This window comes from Syngnathus floridae, chromosome 13, assembly GCF_059516105.1.
Source record: "Syngnathus floridae isolate MCC-2025c chromosome 13, RoL_Sflo_1.0, whole genome shotgun sequence".
NCBI lineage: Eukaryota > Metazoa > Chordata > Actinopteri > Syngnathiformes > Syngnathidae > Syngnathus > Syngnathus floridae.
Window position 1 is genome coordinate 5,251,598 of NC_142425.1, and position 25,370 is coordinate 5,276,967.

A 25,370-nucleotide genomic window follows, 5' to 3' on the forward strand; every position below is an offset into this window, starting at 1 on the left:
AACCTGAAGTTCTTAAAACTGTTGTTTCTTACATAAGTAAAAGTCATTAAAAAAAAAACTGTCATCTTGTGCCTTTATTTCGATTTTAACAAATCAATCAGAGACAGAATACCTGACAAGGACTGTCACAGTTTGCTGTAAAGAAGATGTCTCAAACTCAGCTTCTGTGTAGGGGCTGCTGTAGTCTGAGTGAGAAAAATAGAACGGTTGAATAACATGTGTGACATTGTATGAAGTGTCAAAGTTGTGAGAAAAGATAAAACTCTGCAAACCTGCTTTTGACAACTTTGTGGTTGCAGTCGAGGTACCAACATTTCTGCTGCAGTCTCGCCCCGGCTCAAGGGAGGGCAGTGTAGTAAAATTGTTTGACTCATTCCCCTATCCTGAGACACGCTATTTACTGCGCATGCGCACGAGGTGACTTCCTTTTTCCCGTGCAGCGGAGTCAATTCCCAGTCTTTGGCTCCGGGCTCCTTCATAAGGAGGCCAGAAAGACTGCAAAATGGTTTGTAATTCTCCCAATATGTGTCTACATGCGTACCTAAGACGTGCATCTTGCACTCGGTGTCGATTTTTGTATCAAAACACGCAGCTGTGTGAATGATGAACGTGGATTGTGGCCCCAGTGCTTGCTGGCCGGCTCTGCCTCAACGTGGCCTAATGGCCGTGCGGACAAACGCACCACTTCCTGTCGCATATCAACTCAATTCACGGTCATTAATTGCACCGGGTTTTGTTTTAACACCTCACACCGTCGTTGACAGCAAACACCTGACGTGCCATTTCAATTGCGAGCTCGGTTAGCATGCAGCTAACCTCACTACGCTCACTTCCAATGGGACTACATGCTAACTAGCCCGCAACACTGACAGCCCGTTAAGTCTACTGAATTTTCTGGCATTTGTGTTCACTGCAGTTACTTCTATTGTGTATTCCCTGAAGGGTTTCGTTAAAGTGGTAAAGAATAAGGCCTACTTCAAGAGGTATCAGGTCAAATTCCGCAGGAGGAGAGGTACGTTCTCACTCACACTTGTTTGATAGTTGTTCGAAATTTAAGGAATAAAATCACATGCTTGTGCTCCTTCTTAGAGGGGAAAACTGACTACTTCGCCCGTAAGCGCCTTGTTGTGCAAGACAAGAACAAGTACAACACACCCAAGTACCGAATGATCGTCCGCTTCACCAACCGGGATATCATCTGCCAGGTAGGTTGCATTGCTTTATCTGTGTTGCTATGGCGTTTGCAGTACTGATGTCATGCAATGCTTTTTATTTGTCACAGATCGCCTATGCCAAAATCGAAGGGGACGTGATTGTGTGTGCGGCGTACTCGCACGAGCTGCCCAAGTACGGTGTTGCCGTGGGTTTGACCAACTATGCGGCGGCCTACTGCACCGGTCTGCTGCTGGCCCGTAGGGTACGTATTGCCCACCGCCTGGCGTGTGAAGCCAAGACACCAGGCCTCTTTGTGACCAGACGCAGCTGTCACTGATTAGTTTTGAGGCAGAAAGTATTGTCTACCAAATTTTGCGGTTAATTTAGTCCCCCGCAGTCCTAATTCAAACAGCTTCTCATTTAGGAAAGAGTCGCTAACCTTTCTCCTCCTCATCCTCTTGCAGCTCCTGAACAAGTTTGGCCTTGACAAGGTGTACGCGGGCCAGTTGGATGTGAACGGCGAGGAGTTCAACGTGGAGAGCATCGACGGCCAGCCGGGAGCCTTCACTTGCTACCTGGATGCCGGCCTGGCTCGCACCTCCACTGGCAACAAGGTGTTCGGGGCCCTCAAGGGCGCTGTGGACGGAGGCCTCAGCATCCCACACAGGTCAGCTGATCCAACATCAAAAAGTGTATTCAAAAACTGTTTTAACAGAAGATACTGAGGTTATGATCACGATTTTGAGAATAGTTTGCATACTGCCTGGCATGATCATTGAGTGCCCGGCTGAGGAATTGACTTCGGTTGTTCAGATTAATGGCACCGATGTTATTGTTTGAGGACAGTGCTATGAATCTAACAGAAGTAAGGTATCCTTTATGTTTTGCAAAATTATTTTAAAGTCAATTCATGCAAACAAATAACAGGGTCTTTTGACAAATGGGTTGGTTTGGGTCCCATTTGGTTGATAATTTTAAGTTCCACCTTTTTAAAACCGATAAATAGCTTCAATCAGTATTTATTTTTTGAGTGACCTTACGCCTCCCGTTGCTTTTATACTTTACCCTTGGTGAAAGTTCAAAGTATGGCAAATGCTGCTAAAGGTGGAAATAATTCCATTGTGTCTGAGTGCCCACACTGTTAATAAATTACTATAACTATCTTGAAATGAACATTGGCAACCAGCTTGGTGCGTTCATGTTTAAAAAAATAAATACTTGCTATGCTCTGAGGTGGATATCTCGCATAGCTAATATGCATTTCTGCTTTGACGTTTCAATCATTTGTCTGTCGATTAGTTTGAGATTGGTGCACCTATGGTGTGTGCAATGGGAAAAAATATTTACTCAATTGTTACAAAATAATTTAGTTTAAAGCTGTAATTGTGAGTCCAATATTTTTGGTTATGGTCACAATCTTAACTGCTTGATGTGTCCTTTTTGACGTGGCGACCAGGTAGGGCATCAATTACATCAGGGCTGAGTTACCACATTGACTAATTGTATGAAGTGCTTGCTGAAATACCCTGTAAGCAAACAGTGATATTTGTGCTCAATATTTGCTTTCCATATTTTTCGTCTCCTCAGCACCAAGCGCTTCCCGGGGTACGACACAGAGAGCAAAGAGTTCAACGCCGAGGTCCACCGCAAGCACATCCTGGGTATCAACGTGTCAGAGTACATGAGCCTGCTGATGCAGGACGACGAGGATGCCTACAAGAAGCAGTTCTCGCGCTTCATCAAGAACGGCGTTACCCCCGAATCGGCGAGTGCTGCCCTAAAGCATAGCAGCTAGCAAACGCTCTGGATCGTCTTGTGCGGTTTTTAAATCATCTCCAAAACATGTCTTTCAGATTGAGGAAATGTATAAAAAAGCTCACGCCGCCATTCGTGAGAACCCGGTCCATGAAAAGAAGCCTCCCAGGGAGGTTACGAAGAAGAGGTGAGCAAGATATGGGATATAGAATTAAGGGGTCTTGATTCCAGATGTCACCTTGCTAATGGGGTCTTTTTCCTCAGGTGGAATCGTCCCAAGATGTCTCTGGCCCAGAGGAAAGCCCGTGTCGCCCAGAAGAAAGCCAGCTTCCTTCGGGCTCAGGAGAAGGAAGAAGCAGAGTGAGGCCTCGCTCTATGTTGCTTCTAAGCCAGAATTTTGTTCTAATAAATCTATGGAAAATGTTCACACTGCCTCTCTTGCTTTTATCACATACTTAAAGGATTTCATCAACTTGATAAAAAATAAAATTGATAAGACTTGTTTTTACTTTTCAGGGACTTCAATTACTCAGACTGTCTAAATCCAGCTCCAAACAAATTGATGAAACTATTTAAAATACTATCGTGAGAAAGCGCTGTATAATGTTTGTAAACATACACATTATGCACATTGACCACCGGGGGGTGGTATAATTCATACTTTAATTACTCAGACTGCCTAAACCCAGCCCCAGACAACTTTAAACAATTTAAAATACTATATAAACATACGTATATTGTGCACTTTGGCCGACCTAGGGGCAGTATAATGCATTTAAACTACACGGGGAATGTCACTACTTCTCATTTAGCTGCAGTGTTAGTTGCTATTTGCAGAGGATAATTTTGTATAATTCAAACATCCTTTTCTTTGAGTGTAATAATGCTGCAGCATCGATACTCCTTGTTCGCTCCTTCTATCGTTCTCTTGGATTTCCTGTACATTACATTACTAAAGTTGAAGATTATTTATTTAAAAATACTAACAAAAGTTGAAGTATCAACTCCACCTTTGAAGTTGAGTAAAATAATGGTTTTAAAGGAGACGCAGTCCGTGAATGACAAAACTTAATTTATAAGATTGAAACATATTTAGCTTTATTTATTATTACATTAATTTAGTTATTCAAAATAACTGATTTTAACTGACTGCGTGAAGGTATGCCATTATGCACCTGCATGATGATGATGATTTGGTCAAATGAATGAAATGTTTTCAAGTTACGATATTTTTAAAACAATATAAATTAAGGAAATTATGAAGGTTTGCTGGAAGTCAAAATGCGTTGTGATAAACAAGAACAACATTCTATCGGAATTAGTCTTTTTTTTTTTTTTTTAATCACACACACATATGCACACCGTCGTATGCAGGAATTTAACTCACGGTGTCCACACACAAGACAGGTGAGCGTAGCCCTCCGTCATCCGCCATCTTTGTTGTTGACATTGTCAAGTGACGTCACATTGTAGCCCGTCGAATGACTGGGTCCTCTTTTTCTGACTTCGCAACTCCGACCTCCTTTTCTGGCTATGAGTCTCCTCACTGGTGCTATTTGAATCTGTTGGGACACAGACAACCGGACAGCTCGGCTGCAAAGTTATTCATCCGCCCTAGTTTGAGTGTGGCCAGTTGTCACTGATTTGTGTGCAGGTGCATTAACCAATAGCGTGTCAGAATGCATAAACGTACTTCTATGATAACGCAATCTATTTATCTGGATTGCTGTGCAAATTAAAACCAGTACCACAATATCTGCAAATGGTCAAGAAAAGGTTAAGATCCAACAAGGCAAGCAGCGCTGGCTGTCGCGTTGCTGCAGCAGGCCACCCTGTGGTAGGCATAAGTTGTCTCCATGGTAACCCCCACTTTCCAGAAGAGTCGTGTGTTTGTGTCTCGCCTGTCACTTCCCGTCAGCGTTCTCCCAGTTCTCCCAATCATATCAAGACGGCGTGTGCAAACACAATCATGGTAACAATTAGCTTTTATTGTTAAACTGCCTCTTAAAAATGTGCAATTCCCTCAAATATTTCTGAATTTCACAATAGAGCATTAGATTGATTTCAATTTCAGACAGTGAAACTAAAGACCCCCCCCCCCGAACCAACTAAAACAACAACAAATATACAGTGTATCAAGTGCTTAGCAGGAGAATTGTGAAATTGTGCCGTTCTCAAAATGTAGAAAAAGATTGAATTGCCAGCCTAATTTATTCTGGATCTGAATGTGTGCAGCTAAGTCAACTATACAAAGTATTAAGACTACAACATATGAATTTTGTCTATATTTTTTCCTTGTAATGTTACATCTCTGTGGCCTTGTTAGTCCCTTATAAAATAAAAAAGGGCTGCTTGGATAACAATTTGTATTGTATTGCAAGGAAGCCTTCAGCAAGAAAGTGAATTACAAAATCATCACAGTGGTTCACTTTGTTCACAATAAAAAAGGTCCAGCAAACGTTTTCCTATCAGGGGGAGGCATGAAGTTGCAAAAGTCCAACCAGGAAAATGCAGGGTTTCACTAATTATAAAGACAAACAGAAATAGTGCACAGCTAAAATGGACAACAAATATTTGCTAATGCTAACTGCTGAGTGTAGTTCATTTTACTAAAAAATACAAATAAATCTCTCGGGTTGCAAAATAAATCTTACGGTAATTCAAGTAGATAAAAAAAAAATATCAAAATGGGATCAATCAAAACAAATCTTTCTCTCTCTCTCTCTCGAAATATATATTAGAAAAACTTCCAGCATGTTCACAAAAGCGAGAGAAATGTTCTATGTTGTGTCGTGGTGGCAGCGTCACATTAAGGAGTGTGAGGTTACTGCAACGGAAATGTTGAGTCACTCTGATGTAGCAGCGCTACGTCGGGGTGCGTTTGATTAGCAGCACAGCTCGTCCAACACGACGGTAGGAAAGCGAACTTCAGATTAATTTACAAGCAGTTCCGTTGAGGCTTGATTTGTTTTTCCAAGTCTCAAGGCGGGCCGTATACAAGTTGCATCCTGCTCAGTCTGTCAATCAAGATTAGAAAATAATTTTCCGTGTAATTAATGACTTTCAATTTTTAAATTGATCTAGTGAAATAAATGCCACATTGCGCCATGTTCGAATTTACTGAGATGCACCTGCACTGCCTCGCCCGTTTAAAAAAAAAAAGTGAGGACACGTGCCAGTTTAACCCTTTCAACCACTTGAAAAAAAAAAAAAGAAAGACCAGTTTTGTGGAAATAAGTTAAAAAAGGTAACATATCTATATTAACTAATTGTCCGGAACTAAATCCTGTTTGTGTCCTTATGTACAATAAAGTGATAAACAGTACAAGGCACACATTTAAGGGTATAAATAAAAAAAATTAAAAAAGGATCGTATGCAGGGAGAGGCTTAGATGCTGTCCACGAAGCTTCCGGGAAAAAGTCCTGTCCTGCCGTTGCGCTGCAGCGTGCCTTTGAACCAGCCATCCTCGCGCTTGCGGTGCACGAACACCACGTCGCCCTCCTTCAGCTCTAGTTCGGCGTCACTCTGCGGCGGGTACGAAACCACCACCCTGTACCTGATTCAGATGCAAAACAAAAACAAATGTGATTGAGAAGATTCAGCTTGAAAGAATATGCAGTCTACGGGGCAGGTACCTCTCACAGACGATGGGCCGTGCGTCATGCTGCAACGATGACAGCGAGGAGCATGGCTGGCGAGGAGGAGGCGCGATAGGAGCGCCTCCGTCCAAAGCGGCGGTCCTCCGATGAGAGGCGGGCTCCGACGAGGAAGCGGAGGATGGAGACGAAGAGGCGGCGATGGCGGCGTCGGCATCCGAGCCGGAGGGAAGGGAGGCCTCTGGACCCGAGGCGCCTTGGCCCGACTCTCCGGCGGCAGCCTGCTCCGACTCCAGTGTGGGGGAGGAAGGTGGCGACTGACGAGACTTCTTCTTGTTGGACAGCAGCTTTAGAAGACTTTTCTTTTCCCTCTGTGGCAACAACAAAACACAATTGGAAGGTGACGTTAAAAACTTTGTGGCGTTCACACACAGCCCAAAATAGAAAATCTTTGGATGTTGCATTTCCCCAAAAAGGAGGCAAAAAAAATGTTGCCTACCTTGATGTCCTTGTCCAGGCGGCATGCAAGGGCGGCACTGAGAGCAGAAGCGTTCCCGGCGAGGACAGGCACAGGCCTCAAGGTGTCACCGTCCAGGGAGGCAGCACTGACATTGGGCGGGGTGAGGGAGGCGGCGGCGCACCCAAGTGCCACCGACGCCCGGGCGCAGCCCTGAGCGGGGCCGGGGGAGGGCTGGGAGCACGCAGTGAGGTGTGGGAGGTAGGTTCCGGCTGGCGCGGACTGGATGGCTGGGACGGCTGTGGTGGGCCGGTCCTGACCGTGGCATGCGGCTGAAAACACAATTACCGAATGCAAAAAACAATACAGAGTTGGTTTGAGCCACATTTGGTAATAAAATGTGAAGTTCTCCATTTTTCAGGCTTGTGGTTGAGACCTCCAGTCCCGTTGGACCTACCCGTCCTGACGGCGTTGCGAGCCTGATTCACCGTCATCTGCGAGTTGACGTTAAGCGGCACTTTGGGCTGCTGGCCAGTGGCCGTCTGAGCTGCTGTCACCGGCACTGCCGACTGAGCAGTGGCGGCGGAGGTGACGGAGTTCACGGCAGAAGGATGTTTGGCAGAGTCCGGGCCCGCCACAATGGCTCCGTGGTGGCCCAACGAGGGGCTGACGATGGTGATCCCTCTGCCCGCCTGCGTGCACAGGGTCATGGGCACTTTGGACTGGTTGCTCCCCGACGCAGTCCTAAAATGTTGAGGGGGGGGCGTAGGTTACGTTACAAGTGTGACACGGCACACAAGACTGAATAGGATCTCAGTCATTTGTTAGCATTAAGCTAAATGGTTGTTTTATCGAAAGACAGATTGACTGTAAACCTAAATTAGGACAGAGCCTGAAGAGTTGATGCTATATTGCCACAAGATGGCGCCCAAATCAACATTTTGGATGCATTGCCTCCCACTTTAAAGCACCCACTGTGCATCAAACATTTCTCCACAAAAAAAAACCACACAACCTGTTTTAGTCTGACCTACCTGCTGACTGGACTCATGTAGTTTCCCGGGAACACTCCGATCTTGCCGGTGTGCATGGACGTGCCCTTGAACCAGCCGTCTTGACAGCGCTCCAGCACCAGGAACATCTCACCCTTCCTGAGCTCCAGCTCATCCTCCTTGCGGGGGGCATAGGGGAACATGGCCACATATCTGCAGCCGCAAGGCAAACATATCAAAGACACGCCCCATAAGAAGCAAGCACAGGAAGTTTGTCTTTGCTCACAATGCAGCGGACCCTGCGCGAGAAACGTGTGACCCGGAATTTGTGGGTCATGTCTCTATTGGGGCCGGCGAGGAGTCACAGCTGGGATGCTGTAACTTGTCAGCATGAGAACCCTGGGAGACTCGGGACGTGTGTGCAAAAGCAGACACAGATGGAGGCGGGAGACCGGGCCTAGGGGCATCTCATTCTAAATAGGTACAGCATGAGTGTGCCTGCTACCTTGCGGTGTGCTTTGCAAGTCAAGGCTGACTCACAGAACCTCAACGCATCACCGCTGGTATTAAGCATGTGCACAAAGACCCTGACACATTCTTTCAAAGGGCAAGTCAGTCGTAGCAAGTGACAAAATGGCCACCCCCTGAGACAGATGAAGACAGGTGGCTGCTTTTGAAGGCGTCCTGACGGTTTTCCCAACTCACACTGTGGGTCTTTGTCTGCTGCCTTGATCGTTGACGCTAGGGGAGGGTCTTTGCCCCGCCACCGGTGAGTACCCAGCGCCTCCGGCGGACGACTGTGGTGGAGGAGGTGGCGGTGGTGGGAGAGCGTCCTGCCGGGATGATAAGAGAGGAGCGTAAAGGTAATGATGATGATGATCGATCACGGGAAGTTCTGTGGAAATCGGGCTGGGCTTGAGCTTGGCTTGCTTTGAGCATGTTTCATAACCATAATGTGAAGAATAACCAAATGGACTGGCCATCAGTGGAAAAAGTTTGGAGCCCAGTTTGTGTAGGAGTGACAAAGCAAGTCCAGCTGACCTCCACTTTGCCTTCCATTTTTTTGCTTGTTTGTTTGTTGCTAAGAGACGGCGCAGCTGTACAAGCGGTCCCAGACTTTAACGCGGACCATATGAAATGACAAACTCGGATCAACTCTGACTCTTCTTGGCGCTTGCAACGATGGCAAAATCCCCCTTTTACCCTTTAATTGTCTCCACATGCCGCGTGGCTGCCTAGTTGATGCAGCTCCACCACGGAGAGGTCGCTGACAACCTGTTTAGAAGTCAACAAACCGAGCAACCGTGAGACCTCCTCGCCCCCAGCGGTATGTGCACGAGGGTGCGAACGTGTTACGGTCGACTGGCGACGCTGAACCTGAGATAATTAGGCCGCCAGCGGGCTACAGGAATCATCTGTACAAAAACATCACGTAGGGTTCCCAAGCCAAGCAGAGAGCTCCACCTTTTGTGTGCGCATTCCTGCTCATTCACTAACTCGCCACGCCAGCGTGTAGACACACACGCAGAGGAAGTTTGTGCGTGCTTTTGTGTCGGCCGAGAGCTATTATTGCCCCTTTTTTTCTCAGGCTAAATTTGTAGAAAGGGGTTGATTTTGTGAGCAGCTAAAGCTGGGACGGACAACTGGCATCCCGCCCCTGGATTTGCCCTCAATTCATTTTTGAAGATGTTTAGTGAGCGGTGTTGAGTTGTAGTAACAGTATTTAACACTAGGTGGCAGACATCGCTCACCAGCCCCTCAGAGCTCATAATTGTCGTTGAGAAGGGAGAGCAAGTCCTGGCTTCCACTCTTATATAACAGTGAACACGAAAGATTCACTTCAATATTAGGCAGGCACTCCAGAGACAACTATTTGCATATAGGCAATTCAAAATCACAATTTTGTAATTCTCGATATGGCTTTGCAATATTCGTGGACACACTTTGTCAGAGGTCTGCACCTACCAGCGGAATGGGTGCGTAGCAGGTGTCCGAAGGAAACGTGAAGACCGTTGCTGTGGTGACGGGACTGCTCGGGGGCGGAGTCACAATCAGTCCGGTTGTGCAAATGTGTACCTTTCAAACACAGGAGAAATGGGGTTCGACAAACATGATGGTAAAATTCCACCACAGGTAGTGTTAACAAATATTGGACAACTGTTGCAAATGAAGGATTAGCAAAGTGTGGCGTCTAGGACACACTTTGTGCTCTCCTGATACAATGTAGAGCGTAATGACAGAAGACACTTTTTCACTGTGGGCGTCACATTGTGTGAGCTTGCTCCTCGCCGAGGTGGCGAGCGCAACTCTTGGGATTGGCTGACCGAGATCAGGTGACACGCGTGACAGCCGATTGGCCGGCCGCGCGCGTGAGAGCACGGCGGTGTCGTGGTAACAAGGCCCCAGTGTCGCTGGCACAATATCTCCCTGAGGCCTGCGCGCTCGCTCGCTCGCTGGCTTGCCGGCTCGCTCTCCCCACGCATGAGTGCACCGGGCCGGCTGGGACGCATCTTAAGGTGAACCTCCAACTGAAGCCGCCATCTCGAAAATGTCTCGACAAGTCATTGTCCTGCCAGACTTGATGTGATTTTGCTTGATAGCGTTAAGCGCGGACGGCACTGTGAGGAAAAGAAGTGATGGCGGGCGTGTTGGCTCAAAAAAATAAAATCCTCCCCTGGGCGACGGTAGCCGACCTTTGTTGTCCTTTGTCTGCCTGCTGGAAGGATCAGTCAGGTAGAGGTGGGGTATTTTAAGACTTGAGAACTGCATCAGGTAACATTCCGCAGCACACTGGACGCTCATCAAGGAAGTTCTTGAATTTGCTCAAAATGGCTATTTTCTGACTTTAGTGAGTTTAGGGTGTTTATGTTTTGGGTTTTTCTCACTGCAACTCAGAGAACGATTAGCGCATTCCTCGGCTCCTCTTTATTATTTTAGTGCTCTTTAAACACCTTAACTGACACCGGCCGCCTTACTTGGGTCTATTCACAGCGCAGGCGGCCTCAGACAAATTGGCACGTCTGCGAGCGTGCCTAACCACGTCCAAAACCTCCGGCAGCTGCCGACCATAAAGCAGCTGCTGTCATGTCTGGCGCGCTCCGCGGGGACCCGGAGGGGGCCCGAGGACGCTTTGCACGGGCGAGTGGAGTCATGCAGCCACGCATTGCTTGAATCCTCGGATGGAGCGTTGTTTGCATTATGTCATTTATCATGTTTTGGCCTGGATTTGTCATATTGGCACGAAATACTAAACCAGATTTCATAAACGCATTGCGGGGGGATGTGACATGGGGCAGATTAATTTAAAAATCAGATTTTTTCTTCATGCTCAGGCCAATTACTTTGCCGCCATCTTTTGGCATCTTGGCACCAAGGAACTGTGTTAACAGGTTCATTTGGACAAAAGTAGCACTTTGACACTTCCATTACAGGAAATAACGATACAAATATCCAATTATGGTGGCAGAGGTGTGTCGTTACCTGTGAAGGTGCGCTGCAGGAGAGCCCACCGCTGATCTCGCCAATGCGGGCGGCGGCAGTGGGATTGCTGGAGCTGATGAGTACCGGGCCGCTGATCTCCATAGAGTGGCGTTGTGGGGGCGGAGCCAGCATGGGCTTGTGGGACATGGTGAGAGAGGTGAAGGAATGTCGCTTCTTGCTGTTCTTCTTGTCCCGATGGCCGCCATTGTTCTGGGGCCCCGAGGAGGCCCCCTCGCCCGACTCGCCGTTGTGGTCGGAGGGCTTGTCCAACTCGATGAGCTGCCGGGCGGCAGAGTTGAACTAGCAGGGAGGAGAAAATGGAAATGGTGGGCGGGGTTTCGTGAGGCGCTCGCATGCCAACAATCAGACAGAATTTTTTAATAGCTCCTTGTGCTGCTATTTCTGAGCTCGCCACCTCAAACTGTCAAAAAATAATTCTAAAAATAAGTGTTTGAACAGGAAGCCACCTACGCGGTGACCTGGATCTCGACGAATATTAATTCTGCCGCATCCTGTTTTTCTTACCTCCACGTATGAGATGGGGAAAATTCCAATTTTATCTCCCAGCATTCCCTCTGCCCAGTTTTCGTCCACGCGGCGGATGACAGTGAGAATGTCGTCCTAGAGAACAACATGAAGATGAAAATGTGTTACTTGATTCTGAAGTGTTTTTTTGATGAATTTTAAGTTTTGCTCATGTTATTAGACGATCTGGCACAGTGATGTTTTCACTTCAAAGATGGAGATGCGACACAGCTAAAGGCTGAGCTAAACTGCTGTCTTCACATAACGGGCCCGCTCTCACTATATATGCACTCGTTTTATTTCGGTCCCGCCTCGCCTAATTACAGCCGTTCATCAAGAAGCCAGACAAAATGTAATTACCATGCATTTCTTTAGGGTGCTTCAACCCAAAGAAAAACACACGCAATTAAGTCTTTGGCTACCTTGGCGAACGGCAGGCAGTCCTTATCGGCCTCTTTGTCCTTGAGCTCAAAGTCGTAGAGCGCCTTGCACTGTGGCGGCGGCTGCGGCAGCGGCTTGATGACTTGCACAAAGTTGGTTGGGAAGAAGCCGTGCACGCCGCCCATCTCGCCGTGGTACCAGTTCTCGTCCACCTGCCGGCGCAGGATGATGACGTCACCCTTGCTAAACTTGAGGTCGCCCGGCTCCTTGCCGTCGTAGTTGTAGAGTGCTTTGGCGCACGGCAGCTGCGGGATGCCCTGAAATCACAATGTGGAGCCACCATGAATTTAGGACACAACTTTACTTAGTAGACTACGTGACAGACGTGACTTGACGGATTAACACCATTCTAAATAGATTTCTATGGTAATATAATTGCCTACACGTGCCACAATATGACAGCAAAGTATTACTTTTGTCTAAATGAAACACCTCAACTCAATCCTACATAGTTCTTTGCTACCAGGATGTCGAAAAATGGGGCCAAAGGAATATGTTGATTGGTCTGGCCTGAATAAAACACCATCGATGGATTTCTCAACAAATAAACAAACAAAAACAGTCAAGCTGTAAATTTCTGTGGGGATTGTCTGAGACATGAACATGTGGGAACAAGGTTCAAAAGTTAAGCTTTATAAAACAGACGCATGCTGAAAAACATTACAAGATAAATCCAGGATATCTTAGGCAAAGATGGAAAGAATATTTTCCTTTCTCTGAACTTGGCTTTGTGTGGTGAATAAAAAAAAAATCATTGCTGAAACACATTTTTGGAAGGTACCCCACACATTTTCAGACTAAAGCAAACCATATTGAAAGATTCTTATTTCCCCCCACAAACAGAACATCCCTCAAGACCCGACGTTCCAAAGTCTGTCATGGACAAACATTTGTGTCTGACTAAGACTTTCAGAAGTCCAGTCCCTTTAACACCCCCCACCCCCGAAGGAGGTTTTATATCTTAGCCTCCAAAGCCCTGAAAGGGCCATTCAAGGGATGACAATCCAAGGAAAGAGGGCCAGGCCAATTGGGGGGTAGCAGGCCGGAGAAACATCAATGTTCTCCATTCAACGTGAGGAGGGGTGTCTCGAAGGAAGGCTTCAGCTCCAACCAAGCCCCCCCACATCCGCACACACAACAACCATTTATCCCGCTGATTGCTGGACATCGGTGCCAGTGATGTGAATCCCAAACACTTTGTGAAACGAAGGGGTAAACAGAGTTTGGGGAGGAGACTGGATGGTCTCGCTGGAGGCTAATGAAGCGTCAGGAGGCGCCGGGGAGAGCGGACGGAGTACACAACGAGCGGTGATGGTGAGCCGCTCTGACGTTAGCCCGCTGCACACAATCACACACACCGAAGCACACAACCAATGAGGCCTCGCCGATTGCCTTGCCTCAGCCGGGAGCAGGAACCGTGAGGGGAGTTGGGGGCAGTCCCCCTACATTTTGTACTGGAACTGGGCCTCCTTTCAGGGGATGGGGGAGGGGGGGCTCAGGACTGTGATGAAAATGCAAATAATAAAGCGGGAGCAAATGACAAAGCCGATAAGATGTGAGGACACGGTAAGTAATAAATAACCGTGACCAAGATTGAAGGACTCTGTGGTTACATAATGGCCACAAATGTGTCCGCTCGATTGGCTACAATGGCCACATGAGACACCATTTGCTACTCTCATTTGGGGCATGTCTTGTGTAAAAATGCAACGATTTTCCTTTTCCAGGTGATGTCATCTACTATTCCAATGCCAGCACAGGGAGGGACACCCGCTAAAGACACGCTTGGTCTCATTGGCCCACGGTCCCAAAACAGAGCGCATCGCCGCTGCGCTTGTCCACACGGGAAATGTTCAGTGCGGCGCAATCCAAAAATAACCGCCATTTCCACATAGTCAGCTGAGGAGCACGGGCTTTAAAAATATACTTTTGGTTTTGGAAGCGGCGCAGAGAGATTTCTAATAATCAAAGGCTTGTCTGTTCGGACGGAGACTTGACACTGCTCAGCTGTTGTGCACAATCACGCCTCTATCGTGGCTAATGCAATTACAAGAGTGTGCCAAAGGGATTTCGCAGCTTCCTCCCGAGTCACTAGATAGCCATCAAGTGATGTGCTGCACAGCCCACGCATCCACCATATTTTTATAGCCACGTTTGCACCGTCAGCAGTCAGGGTCTGGCCAAAGTAGACAGAAATCTCGACCTCCACCGTGTCTACGTTCTCGCCTGTGCAGCTCCGCAGGTGACCGCCTGAGCGCTAGCCCAAACGTCCGCCAAGATATCGGCCAGGTGGTCATTTGTCGGGACATTTGTTGTTCATTAGCAGGTCATTTGCCGCCCAACAATTGCAGCCGCCCACGAGACAAGGAGGGGGTGGGGGGTGAGTGGGGCATCTTGACTCCATTAGCGCTGCATGAAATTGATTCCTAATGGCGTTTTTTTTTTTAATGACCGTTGTACAGCGGGGCTCCTTTCAGCGCCCTGCCATTCCGCCTTTGCATCCTGAGGGCTTCTTTGTGTAAAACGCAGGAACTGGGCCGTGGACGGAAGCACGCGGGCAGACAAAGGAAGGCGGGGTATCAGGTTTATTAAAATAGAAAGAAAAGTCTGGAAAGAAAACTTTGAGGTGAGATGATACAACCGCAGCAGGGGCCAAAAAGTGAAATTGCTGAAAATAGAACGTCTGCCGTCTGTTTCCATGGAAACAATTTTTGGGTGGAGTTAGCCTTCAGGATTGTCGGAAGAGCAAATTAATTAACAAGCTAGTCACAAAATTTATTTGTTACGTGATAAGGATTTTTGAAGGAAAAGCAAAGGGGGGAAAGACCGAAGTTAAGGTGCCACTGTAATTTGTCTCCTTTAATATTAATAGCATTATTAGCAACTCAGAGGTTGGTCTGCAGTACGAGGGAAATACAGTTTTTAATTTTTTTCTGCAGTGGAAGAAAACAAGCCAAAAGCATAAAAAGCTGAGCTCAGCTTCAGTGTTGTGGGACTAATTGATCTAGTGGGGAGGAAGTTGCAATGAGCCATTCGAGCTTAGCCGAGTACTTTGCTGTAGAACAATTTCCCTACGCTGTTGTTTGTTGCCACTCACCACACGGCAAATGAGGCTCGCCATCTACTGCAGGCACGAATGCGCTCGATCACTCAAGAAGGCGCTGCCTGCGAGCCAGATGGATCGCACGACGAGAACGGGAGGTTTTCAACAAGCGCTGGAACGGAAACTCTTGTTATAGCACTTCAAGAGACGCAAGTCCAAGCTTCCAATGGAAACGAGATGACTTTACAGATTTTCACCCTGCCGGTCACAAAAGGCATTAACGCTCTAACCGCCCGCTGACCTTGGCCCGCTTCGGTTTTACTGCCGGGTCCTGACCTGCCGCTCAAGTTCAGATGGAGCTCACTCATGAGAACCTGGAAGCGGGTTGATGATCAAAGCCATCCGTTCCCGGAGTCGGTTACCTGGCCCCTTAAGGTTGCCATGTGTAAAAGCAGGAATTGCATTGAGATTTTGTCTCTACAAAGAGAAGCTTGGAAGCACTGAGTTTTATAATAACATTATTCTGGCGAGTCCGGCTACTAAGCTATAGCTGAGCCGAGCAAAGGAAAAGTGTTTTAGCAGGGAGCTAATACGGCTTTATGGGATGTCTCACACATGTGGTTCTCATGTGGGTTTATTGCTGGGATGTACATTTTTTACACAAAAGCAAGACTGGCGCAGCACTTTGTCTAAGCCCAAGTGGGGTACTTTACCCGGGAGGGCAAAGGATGTTCTGGGTGGGCCAGCGGACGGCCCACTCTGCTTTTCTGACTTAAGGCCAGAGAGCAAAAGTCTTTCACGGCGTGCCAGTTCATACAGTCCAGTGAGCTTTAAGGACCGCCTCCGCGGGGGCCCGGCGGTATGGAGGGTGCACAAAGCAGCAGTGGAGGCTAGCAAGCTATAATGCTGCTGACAAAGATGAGAGAGACAGCGTGGCGTGCCATTCTAAACTTGCGTCACGACAAAAAATATTTACGTTGAGCAGTTTTGAGTCATGAGGTCATGAGTCAAACTATTGATGTTACACTCACAACAAGAGGATACACGCTACTGGATCATGACCTTTAACCCAAACCTTCATCAATGGCAAACAAATGCCACACGGCTGTATGGCCTCGCCAGACAGAACCAAAGTGTTAGACTTGGGTGGGCATGATGAAGCAATAAGATTGTTGAAACCTCTGATCTTACAAAGGGGCCATTATTTCAGGCCCCAATCAGATCAGATTGAATTTGGTGGATTAGTACCAAGAGACGAGTTGCACATAAGAAGCAAACTCGTATCCAAGCTACAGAGAGGCTTTTGGTGCGCAAATGTCACAGTAACAGTGAACGCAGCGGCCAGTCAATAGCAGCTGAATACTAAGCATTTCCTCGCTTTTTTGGCCGCCGCGCGGCTAAAAGCGAGCACTGTTGGCTCTTTTGTTTCCACGGAGTCATTCAGCGGGAGCCACCTGCCCCGCTCTGACCGACTTCCATTAGGAGGGCGGAAGTCAAGGGAGTGGACTCTACAGGGCCGTTATGTTGCCTTCCACTTATGCTCGTTCCTGTCCTGACCGGTACCTGTTCCTTCCTGGGCCGCTGGCAAGTGAAGAACTTTGCTTGGGTGAGCTCGTATTTGTATGGCCCTGGAAATGGCTAACAAACAAAAGATATTCACAGAGAATTGGCAAGGGGTCCGAGAAACAAACATGGCCGCGAGAAGGCGCATTTTTCTCTCTCTCCAAATTTCCACTTTTGTAAACAAAGCGCCAGTGTGTTTGTTCATTCCAACCTGGACCGAGTCCAGATGTAGCATAGAGCCGCTGGCTCGCCTTCAAGTTCACGGACATCACAGGATTCTTCTGCCAAGGTTATACGGAGAAACTGCTCAGATGGATAAAAGCTGCACGGAATACACACCTGTGTTTCGCCCGCGACTCATTAAAGCAAACATGACGGCCATTTGGTCACGTCAGGACCGCATTAGTGTTTGTACGAGACAAATGGGCTCAAAGTGCACTTCCAGATAATCAGACGTGCTTAGGAACGGACGCAAACAGCCGGAGCGTAGTCCTGGAGTGGTGGCAGGGTGTTTGCGCACAAGGGGGTGATAATGGCCGACCGCCTTGAGCGCGACTCTTGTCAGCGCTTCTCGAGTTCTCCAGAATTAATCACACCTATCGGCGACAGAGCCGTAGCTAAAAGCAGACGCTCAAAATCTTGTTCATCTATGTAATTAAATCCTTCGATGGCTGCTACAGACATTTTTTGTGGCTCTACTCATGATAGACAAGCCTACCAACTTTCATGTTGCTAATGTTCAGAGTTTCACTTATTTAATGGGAGGTCTGAAAGGGCACATCACTCAAGGTGAGCCCGAGGCAACCAGCAGGAGCGTATCAAAGATGCATCCAGAGCCGGTAATAGCTGCGGGGGTCGCAGGTCAAACAACTGAAAACAAAACTCTCCACAAATCATTATTTGGCCCCGGGGACGGGAACAAAACACTTAACATGCCAGCAGCCAAACAGCCCGTGCTTGATCACGGCAGCTCCACCAATCACAACAAAGGGTGAAAAGTCAAAGTTTTCCTCATGGGCCGGGCAGGTACTATAGGGGCTCTTGGGGAATAGGGCAGCCGCACAATGAAAAGTTAGAGTGGCCGCAGCTGACAAAATAGTTGCAGGCGAAAACCCCACCGAAGATGTGGCGCTCGCTTTACGACGGACTTTGCTGGCTACATAAGACAAAATGTATACAAGTCAGAACATGTCGTAGTCTGACAGAGTGATGCTTTTAGGGCCTAATTAATGTGAATTTTTTGAAGACGATGCCAATATCTGGGATAAATTAAAAAAAAGTACCAATATGTATTCTATAAATAAATATTGCCATCAAAATATTGGCCAATTTTGGTCAGGCTTGTCATTTTGGTCAGATTCCCTTTATTTTAATTTTTGGCAGATTTCCTTTTTAGGGACCTTTGTTGTCTGATTTTTTTTCCGTATTTGTCAGTTGATTTTTTAAACACATTTTTGTCCAATTCTGTTTTCAACAAAATTTTTGTTATCTTTGCCTTATAACAATCAGTCAACAGTACATCACTAGGCAAGCACGTATGACCAAATTATTTGATTATCTAAAAACAGTTAAAATCTCAATCCTACATGTTTGAAAGAAGTGACAAGTTCCATAAGTGTTTGCCCTCTTCTGCTGGACGACAAAAGTATTTTGTGGGAGCCTCCAGGTGCGATTGGAATGTGGTGAGTGGGCTAATGACTGCTTCCACTGGCACAGTCATGCTGACAGACTTGCAAGAGATGAGACCAAGCAAAACGGGGGAGGGTGACTGGAGCAGTCGGCTGCTTGGTCGGCGGACCACCCAGAGTTAACCCGCCGCGTGTGACAACGGCTTTATCAAAGGCCGAGACGAACGGGAAAATGACGGGCAAAGAGTTTGTCGTCAAGATGAACATTCTTGCAAGGAGACAAAAAAAAAAAACATGACTCGGCCCAAAGGTTTTCAGGTGCAGAAGCGTGTCGCCGCACGTCGCCTCGTCTACACAAGAGCGTAGCTTATCGTAAAAGACCCCGAGCATCTTTACAAATGGCATTTGTTCATCAGGCAAAGAGTGACGTTGCTTCTTTCTACCAAACACAATGACGGCACAATACAAATAATCTCCAGCTTGAAGTTGTACAGAAGACGGATGTGCCGGACAGGATTAGACACGTTTATGGGGGTGGGGGAATGAGGGGAGGGGGTTGGGATGACCTGCAACTACTCATGGAATTCCTCAGAGACGCTCACGCTAACGCACGCCATCTCCTTCTGTTTGAGAAAAAAGAGGTTAAGGTGGACGAAACAAAAAAAATAAAGTCCTTCTGAGTTGTGTCTTGAAAGGGAAACAGACAAGACAAAAGGGAAACACAAAGTCCACACCGGGGGGAGTCGCGTTCCCTTCCACCAGGGTGCAATCACATGATTTGCTCTTTTGAACCTCTCCTTGGGAATTACGTAAACCCCGACATGGCGAGGACGGTAATTACCCACAGCATAAGCAGTCGCTCGCCCGCTCACTCCTTGCATGTTTTCCAAAACACAGACGGGATTTATGGCGATGACGAATGAGCTCGGCTGCGTATGATGGACTGCCGGCTCGGCCGCCTTAAGAGTATCGTGTCAGGAGGTGATATGCAACATGTGTTCATTATTCATGGTATGTTGGGAGCTATTCCCGAATGCTAAACAATTCAATGACGTGTCTTTGTGTGGGTGAAGAAAAGTATCACCAACCCAACAACCCAATTTTACTCCTATAAACAGGATGACTGGTAACAGCTACTGCCTGGTACGCAACATGGAAAGTTCACTTCAGGTCACCGTGGCACCATTTGTAATCGTAAAATCCGATCTGGCTCCTGTTTTCAAGGTGAATAGGGATAGCGGCATGAGCTACATAACTAGCGTGACATCATTGCAAAAATTCACAAATGGGGCGGCCCGAAAGCCTTTGGGGAAAACATCCCAGCGATGGAAAGCTTCCACGGTGCGGCTTGCCAGCTCTGTGGCGCGGCGTGACGGTATAATGACGGGCTTGTGTCACACGGACGGAGGTCAGCCGGCCGGCCACGAGGAGCGGCTTCGACAACAGCCTGACGTCATCAAAGCGGGCCGGCGTGAATCACCGACCTCAGATGAGGGAGGCGTGCGGGAATTTTAATGAGAACCTCCGCATAAGAAAAACACAAACATTCTTTTTTGCCCGCAGTATAAATCGACGACAAAATGAATGACAAAAAATAACAGGGAAACAAAATCCACCGTCCGGTGTCCCGTTTGTTTGATGTGCCTATGAGAGGCCTTGACGAAGAAAAACAAACTGTTTGTTAAAGGCTTTCATTACACGAGACGGTGACGTCCCGCCGACAAAATATTTTCCTGTTTCCCGTCAGTGGGCAAAGAGCAGCGACAAATGACTTAAGAGGCTCCACGTGTTCACGTTGAGAACACCGTGGAAAAAGTAACAACCTCCCTCTGCCGCGGGTCAAGTCAACTTTTTTCTTTTTAACGATGACGGAAACACAAGAAGGTCGTCCATCACTATTTTGACAGCGTAGAACATCTCGAGCAGCTGTAGCCGATGCCGTGAACGTGTGCAGCCGGAACACCCATGATGAGTGCCATCAGCGTCGCGTACACGATTTACGCACGCCGTGTCGAGGGGAAACCAGTCGGAATCTGTTTAGAATTAATCAATAAATCCTTTCTCATAATATTCAGCTGGTGGGAACGAGGAAGTCTTTGTGGTTGCGTTTGTAAATCCAAGCGGCAAACTGTTGTTTCCACTATGCGAGTAAAGCCTCAATTCGCCACTCGACCATAATAAGTGAAGACATCCACGCAAATCTCCCACTTGAACCCCCCCCCCACACACACACATGCACACACACACACACACATGCACACACACACACACACACACACACACACACACACACACACACACACACACACACACACACACACACACACACACACACACACACACACACACACACACACACACACACACACACACACACACACACAGACCCTCCCCCCCTGACTACAATGACTCTTGAACCCGGATCTTTGACTCCCAGACAGCACCCAACGGCTCTTTGCATTGCTCGGCGGGCCGTCTGTTCTCAATCTACGCTGGCAAAAAACATAAGACAAAAAAAAGTTATACGAGGCAAATGAGGGCAAGGGGAAGTCAAAACATCCTCGTTACCGAGCACCGTGGGATGTGAGTCATCAATCTGAAGGGTTCCAGCGGACCACTCGCTCAAACAACTAAGTCAAAGCAAATGCCAGAAAAGAGTGTCAAACAACTGGCGCAGCCCCGGAGATGCTGTTAAGGGGGTGGGGGGGGGGGGGGGGGGGGGGCAACGCTGAGCCGCCGCCGCACTAAACATTTGTCCCCTTTGGTCACGACGCCACAACTTAACACCCATCGACTTCTGTTACCAGTCATTCCGCTAAGCGGTAAGATGAGAAAGGGGCCCGAGACAAAACGCTGTTGTGCACCCGTCGGGCGGCTCTCAGCCAAACAAAAATCGGAGGTGGGGCAGGACACCCAAAATGAGCTGCTTCCAGATGGACATTTTGGGCCATCCAACAATGAAGAGGTGAAGCTAAGAATGTTGAGCAAGGTTAGTGAAGCGCTCAAGGGCCCAAGGCGGGGCCGGTCGGGGGATCAGAGCGGCCAATCGGCACCGGCTTTGATCCAGACCCTTTCATGTTGCGAAGACCTTACACCTGCACAGCCGGGCTTTGGTCTGTCATTAGCGGAACACCCGCCTCGCGACGCACAAGAAACTATTTTCACGAGAGCGAAACTCAAACTTCCTTCCTGTCGCAATTCCTCAAACAAGCGGCATCATCAGACAAAGTCGCACCGGCGTTTGTTTGACCCGGACCGGAACGTGTCAAATGTCAACACGGCCTGAAAGCCGAAGAGAGGTCCGCTGAGACCGGGCTTTTCAGAGCCAAGGGAAATTCCCCAAAGCCCAAACAAGCTTTGAAAGGAGCACGAATGAATAGAGCGATACTGTAGCCAGCGAGGCAGGTCGCCCAGTAGCAATTTACAGGAGGGCCTCTGATCTCGGGCCGGGGCGATCCATTATCGGCCTGTTGACATTCTGATGATTTTACACAGGGTCTTAACATCTTTTCATCAAGCCTATCCTCCCTTTTTGGTGCAGGTCACAACAAGGGGCCATTCAAATATTTGGCCTTTTTGTTTTTTTCGGGGAATTCTCCAGGAATTGGAAAGACACGAAAACTGGAGTCATTAGTGTCAAACATAGATTCAGATGTCAACAGACGATGATCAGTTGATTGACACGTTCAACAAGTTTCAACGCAAAAAAGTACTCAGAAATGTCATGGCGTTCCCCAGCAGCAGTTTACTAATGTTTTAATGAATGCTATCGAAATAGATGAAGGACATGAGATAAATCTAAAATCTAATATTGACCACATGTAATCGAATATTGACGAATGGACCTCCAGTGCTCAAGACTAACAGAAGGAAATAAAAAAGTGCGAAATCTCGTTATCGGAAAACTGTTGGCTGGAGAAGAGGGCGGTAAAACTTGTGTGTTAAATTATTAACTGATCTCAATCACGTCCGTTAGTCAACCAGCTGCTTTCCATTTCACTCTGATCGCAGTTAATCTGCGGCAAAGATTAGCGGCGGTAATGCAACGTGCTGTTTTTAATCCGTGCGGATTTGCGCTGTATTGTTTCAGCTCAGGGGGGAGCGCGGTGGTCGTGCGCTTTGCGCTTCTGCCTTCAAGTTCGACTCGCATATCGGCGCTGGGATGAATATTATTATGAATGTATAATGATTTGCAGAAAATGGCCGCAGCAAAAAAAAAAAAAAAAAAAAAGCCCCAAAGGTCAAAAACACAGAAAAATCTGTTGTCCACACGAGCAGAAAGTCAATGTTCAACCTCTATTCATGCTACCTCGCTCCACTCCCTGCTGCGGACTCGCTCATCCAATCACAAATCTAACCGCAGGCGTGTTGAATTTATTATTGACAGTCAGCAGGAGCGGACAGATAAGGCAGCCGCACCCACGTCTGCTACTTTGCCTCAAGATAGTTTCGCCAAACTCTGCATTGGGTGGATGCACCACTTAATGGTCCGAAAAGGCTCCAACTTGTGTTAGCACTTGTCGCTAGGTCAATTTTTTTGCATTGCAAGCCAAAATTTGAGGGTACAAACAAACAAAAAGTGTAACAAATGCAAAATGAAGCAATTAAGACACAGTATGCGGTGCCTTGAAGACTTACCCGGACAAGAGTGCTCTTGGCCTGCGCCCGCTGGGGTTGGGCTCCAGGGACGCCCTGGTCGTTCCGGGATCCGCTGCCGTGCGCCCGCGCCGCCGCTCCAGCGGTGCCGTTGGTGGGCGCGGGTCGGCGCGGCCTCTGCTTGATCCCATCTAGGAGGCGCACTAGCAGGATGTTGCTGGGCAGCTCGTCCACGGCGCACTCCACCAGCGTGCGGCACTCCGGGCAGCGCAGCTCGCCTCGGGAACCCACGATGCCCTGCAGGCAGCGTCGGCAGAAGGTGTGCTGACAGGGCAGAACCTTGGCTGACGCGTCCAGACGCTCCAGGCACACGGGGCACTCCAGCAGGTCCAACAGCACCGACTCCTCCATGCTTGCGAGCGCTCGGCCCCGGTGGCTTCAGCAGAAAAACATGACGCTCGCTCCACCCGTGTCACGTCGCTGCCATTCCTTGGTTAGGGCCACGGCCTAGGCATGAGCTGCAAAAGAGGGTCAACACGAGCAGATTAGTCAACAGAATCGAGAATCAGGTCACGGGATGCGTGCATAACAATCACATATGGCTCAAGTGTATTGGCGCACATATTATCGTTTGGAATTTGATCATAGTCTCATCTCAAGTCAGATTCAAATCAAACATAACTTTTTGTTCTTTGTGACCCTTCTGTACATCCAACATCATACTTAAAAATTTCCTGGATTAAAAAAAAAAAGTTCTATGATGAGGCAGGCTAGACCCTGAATATGTAATAATACTTTGATTGCATTTCTATCGTTTCATAACAACAAGAAGGAATGGCACTCAGTGGCTCCACGTGGTTGAAAAATCCACCTCAAACAAAGAAGAAAACCCATGAATTAATACACAGGAGTAGAAAATGGTGTTTAAAACTTCAACTATAGGATTGATGATTAGCGTTAACTCAGAGGTGCTTAAAGTTCACGTTTAATCTAATTTGCCGCAAAGCGGATAAACGCACCTGCGACCTGCAATCTGGCACATTACTCCCATGGCCGGATTGAGACACAATTACACCTTGCAGGAAATACACAGAAAATTGTTTCTCTCATATTACTCCGCCATTTGACGTGATTGGCCGCGTCGTGCTAGTTTGTAGGATCCAACTGGTGTACTGTAGTCAGCCCAATGCAATGTGACATCACCAGAGGATATTTCAGTTTGCATCTCATCTCGACAGCAAGTTCACTGCATGTCCTAGGCAATAGCATGAAACTTTACATGACAAGGTAGAAGGACACGTACAGCATTATTAATTATTTTAATTATATTAATTAAAATGCAAAGTGTAAAAGTAAATTAAGTTCTGCTTACACACACACACACACATATTATATATATATATATATATATATATATATATATATATATATATATATATATATATATATATATATATATATATATATGCAATTACATGTCATACACATGCAACAACACAATATTGTTAGCCTAATAGAATAGTTTGCACCAGTCATTTTTTATTAACTTACTACAAGAATATGAATTTTTAAAAAAATCCCTAAAATCTGAACTCTTTTGTTGGTTGAATTTGCCGTTTTATCCTTTCCCAAACGTTCAAACTGAATTGGGCAATATTGCTATGAGTTAATGAAAACTACATTTCCGCAGCTAGCGGTAACTTGGTGGCGTTACTAAGTTTTAAAGCACTGGAAATGTGGCGAATTAGACGGAAATCACAGAAAATACAAGCAAATGTGCACACTTTACTTACCTCTTCGTTTACCGCTCGTGTCCCTCTTCGACCAGTTGTGGCTAGCTTTACTAGTTAGCAAGCTTCCCCGCTACTACTACTACAGTACTACTACTACTACTACTACTACTACGACTAACACTACTAGCCTCCCCCCCACCTATTATGAAAAATCGAAAATGGAGTTCTGTTATGTCGGGTGGGGTTTTTAATCCGGTGTATGGCGTCTCCAAGTATTTGTTGATGCAGTTTTTGTTAGACAAAGATGAGGAGAGGCGAGCGACGACAAGTCGGAGCGCGTCAACGGACCGCCATGCTACTCGCTTGTTCTGTTCTGTTCTGTTCTGTTGGACCTGCAAACACTGG

The 25,370-nt window shown here is 47.3% G+C and overlaps 2 protein-coding genes across 2 annotated transcripts; one reads left to right on the forward strand and one right to left on the reverse strand.

Annotated features, from left to right (window-relative positions):
• The first annotated feature begins 146 nt into the window (after nt 1-146).
• Nucleotides 147-3,335, forward strand: LOC148388274 (large ribosomal subunit protein uL18-like). Its single transcript, XM_088394826.1, is given in 11 exon segments — nt 147-189; nt 300-304; nt 418-486; nt 488-505; nt 943-1,012; nt 1,090-1,205; nt 1,283-1,417; nt 1,620-1,822; nt 2,743-2,920; nt 3,009-3,097; nt 3,175-3,335. Coding segments are annotated over 11 exon segments (1,026 nt in total). The 3' UTR covers nt 3,275-3,335.
• Nucleotides 3,336-4,877: 1,542 nt separating this feature from the next.
• sh3rf1 (SH3 domain containing ring finger 1) lies at nt 4,878-25,370 on the reverse strand. Its single transcript, XM_088393279.1, has 12 exons — nt 25,026-25,370; nt 23,275-23,750; nt 12,384-12,659; nt 11,962-12,057; nt 11,437-11,736; nt 9,922-10,032; nt 8,662-8,789; nt 7,999-8,169; nt 7,422-7,708; nt 7,007-7,296; nt 6,543-6,878; nt 4,878-6,463 (listed from the first exon to the last, which is right to left on the reverse strand). Exons 2-12 carry the CDS (start codon nt 23,641-23,643, stop codon nt 6,299-6,301), a joined length of 2,529 nt encoding a protein of 842 aa, XP_088249405.1. The 5' UTR covers nt 23,644-23,750; nt 25,026-25,370; the 3' UTR covers nt 4,878-6,298.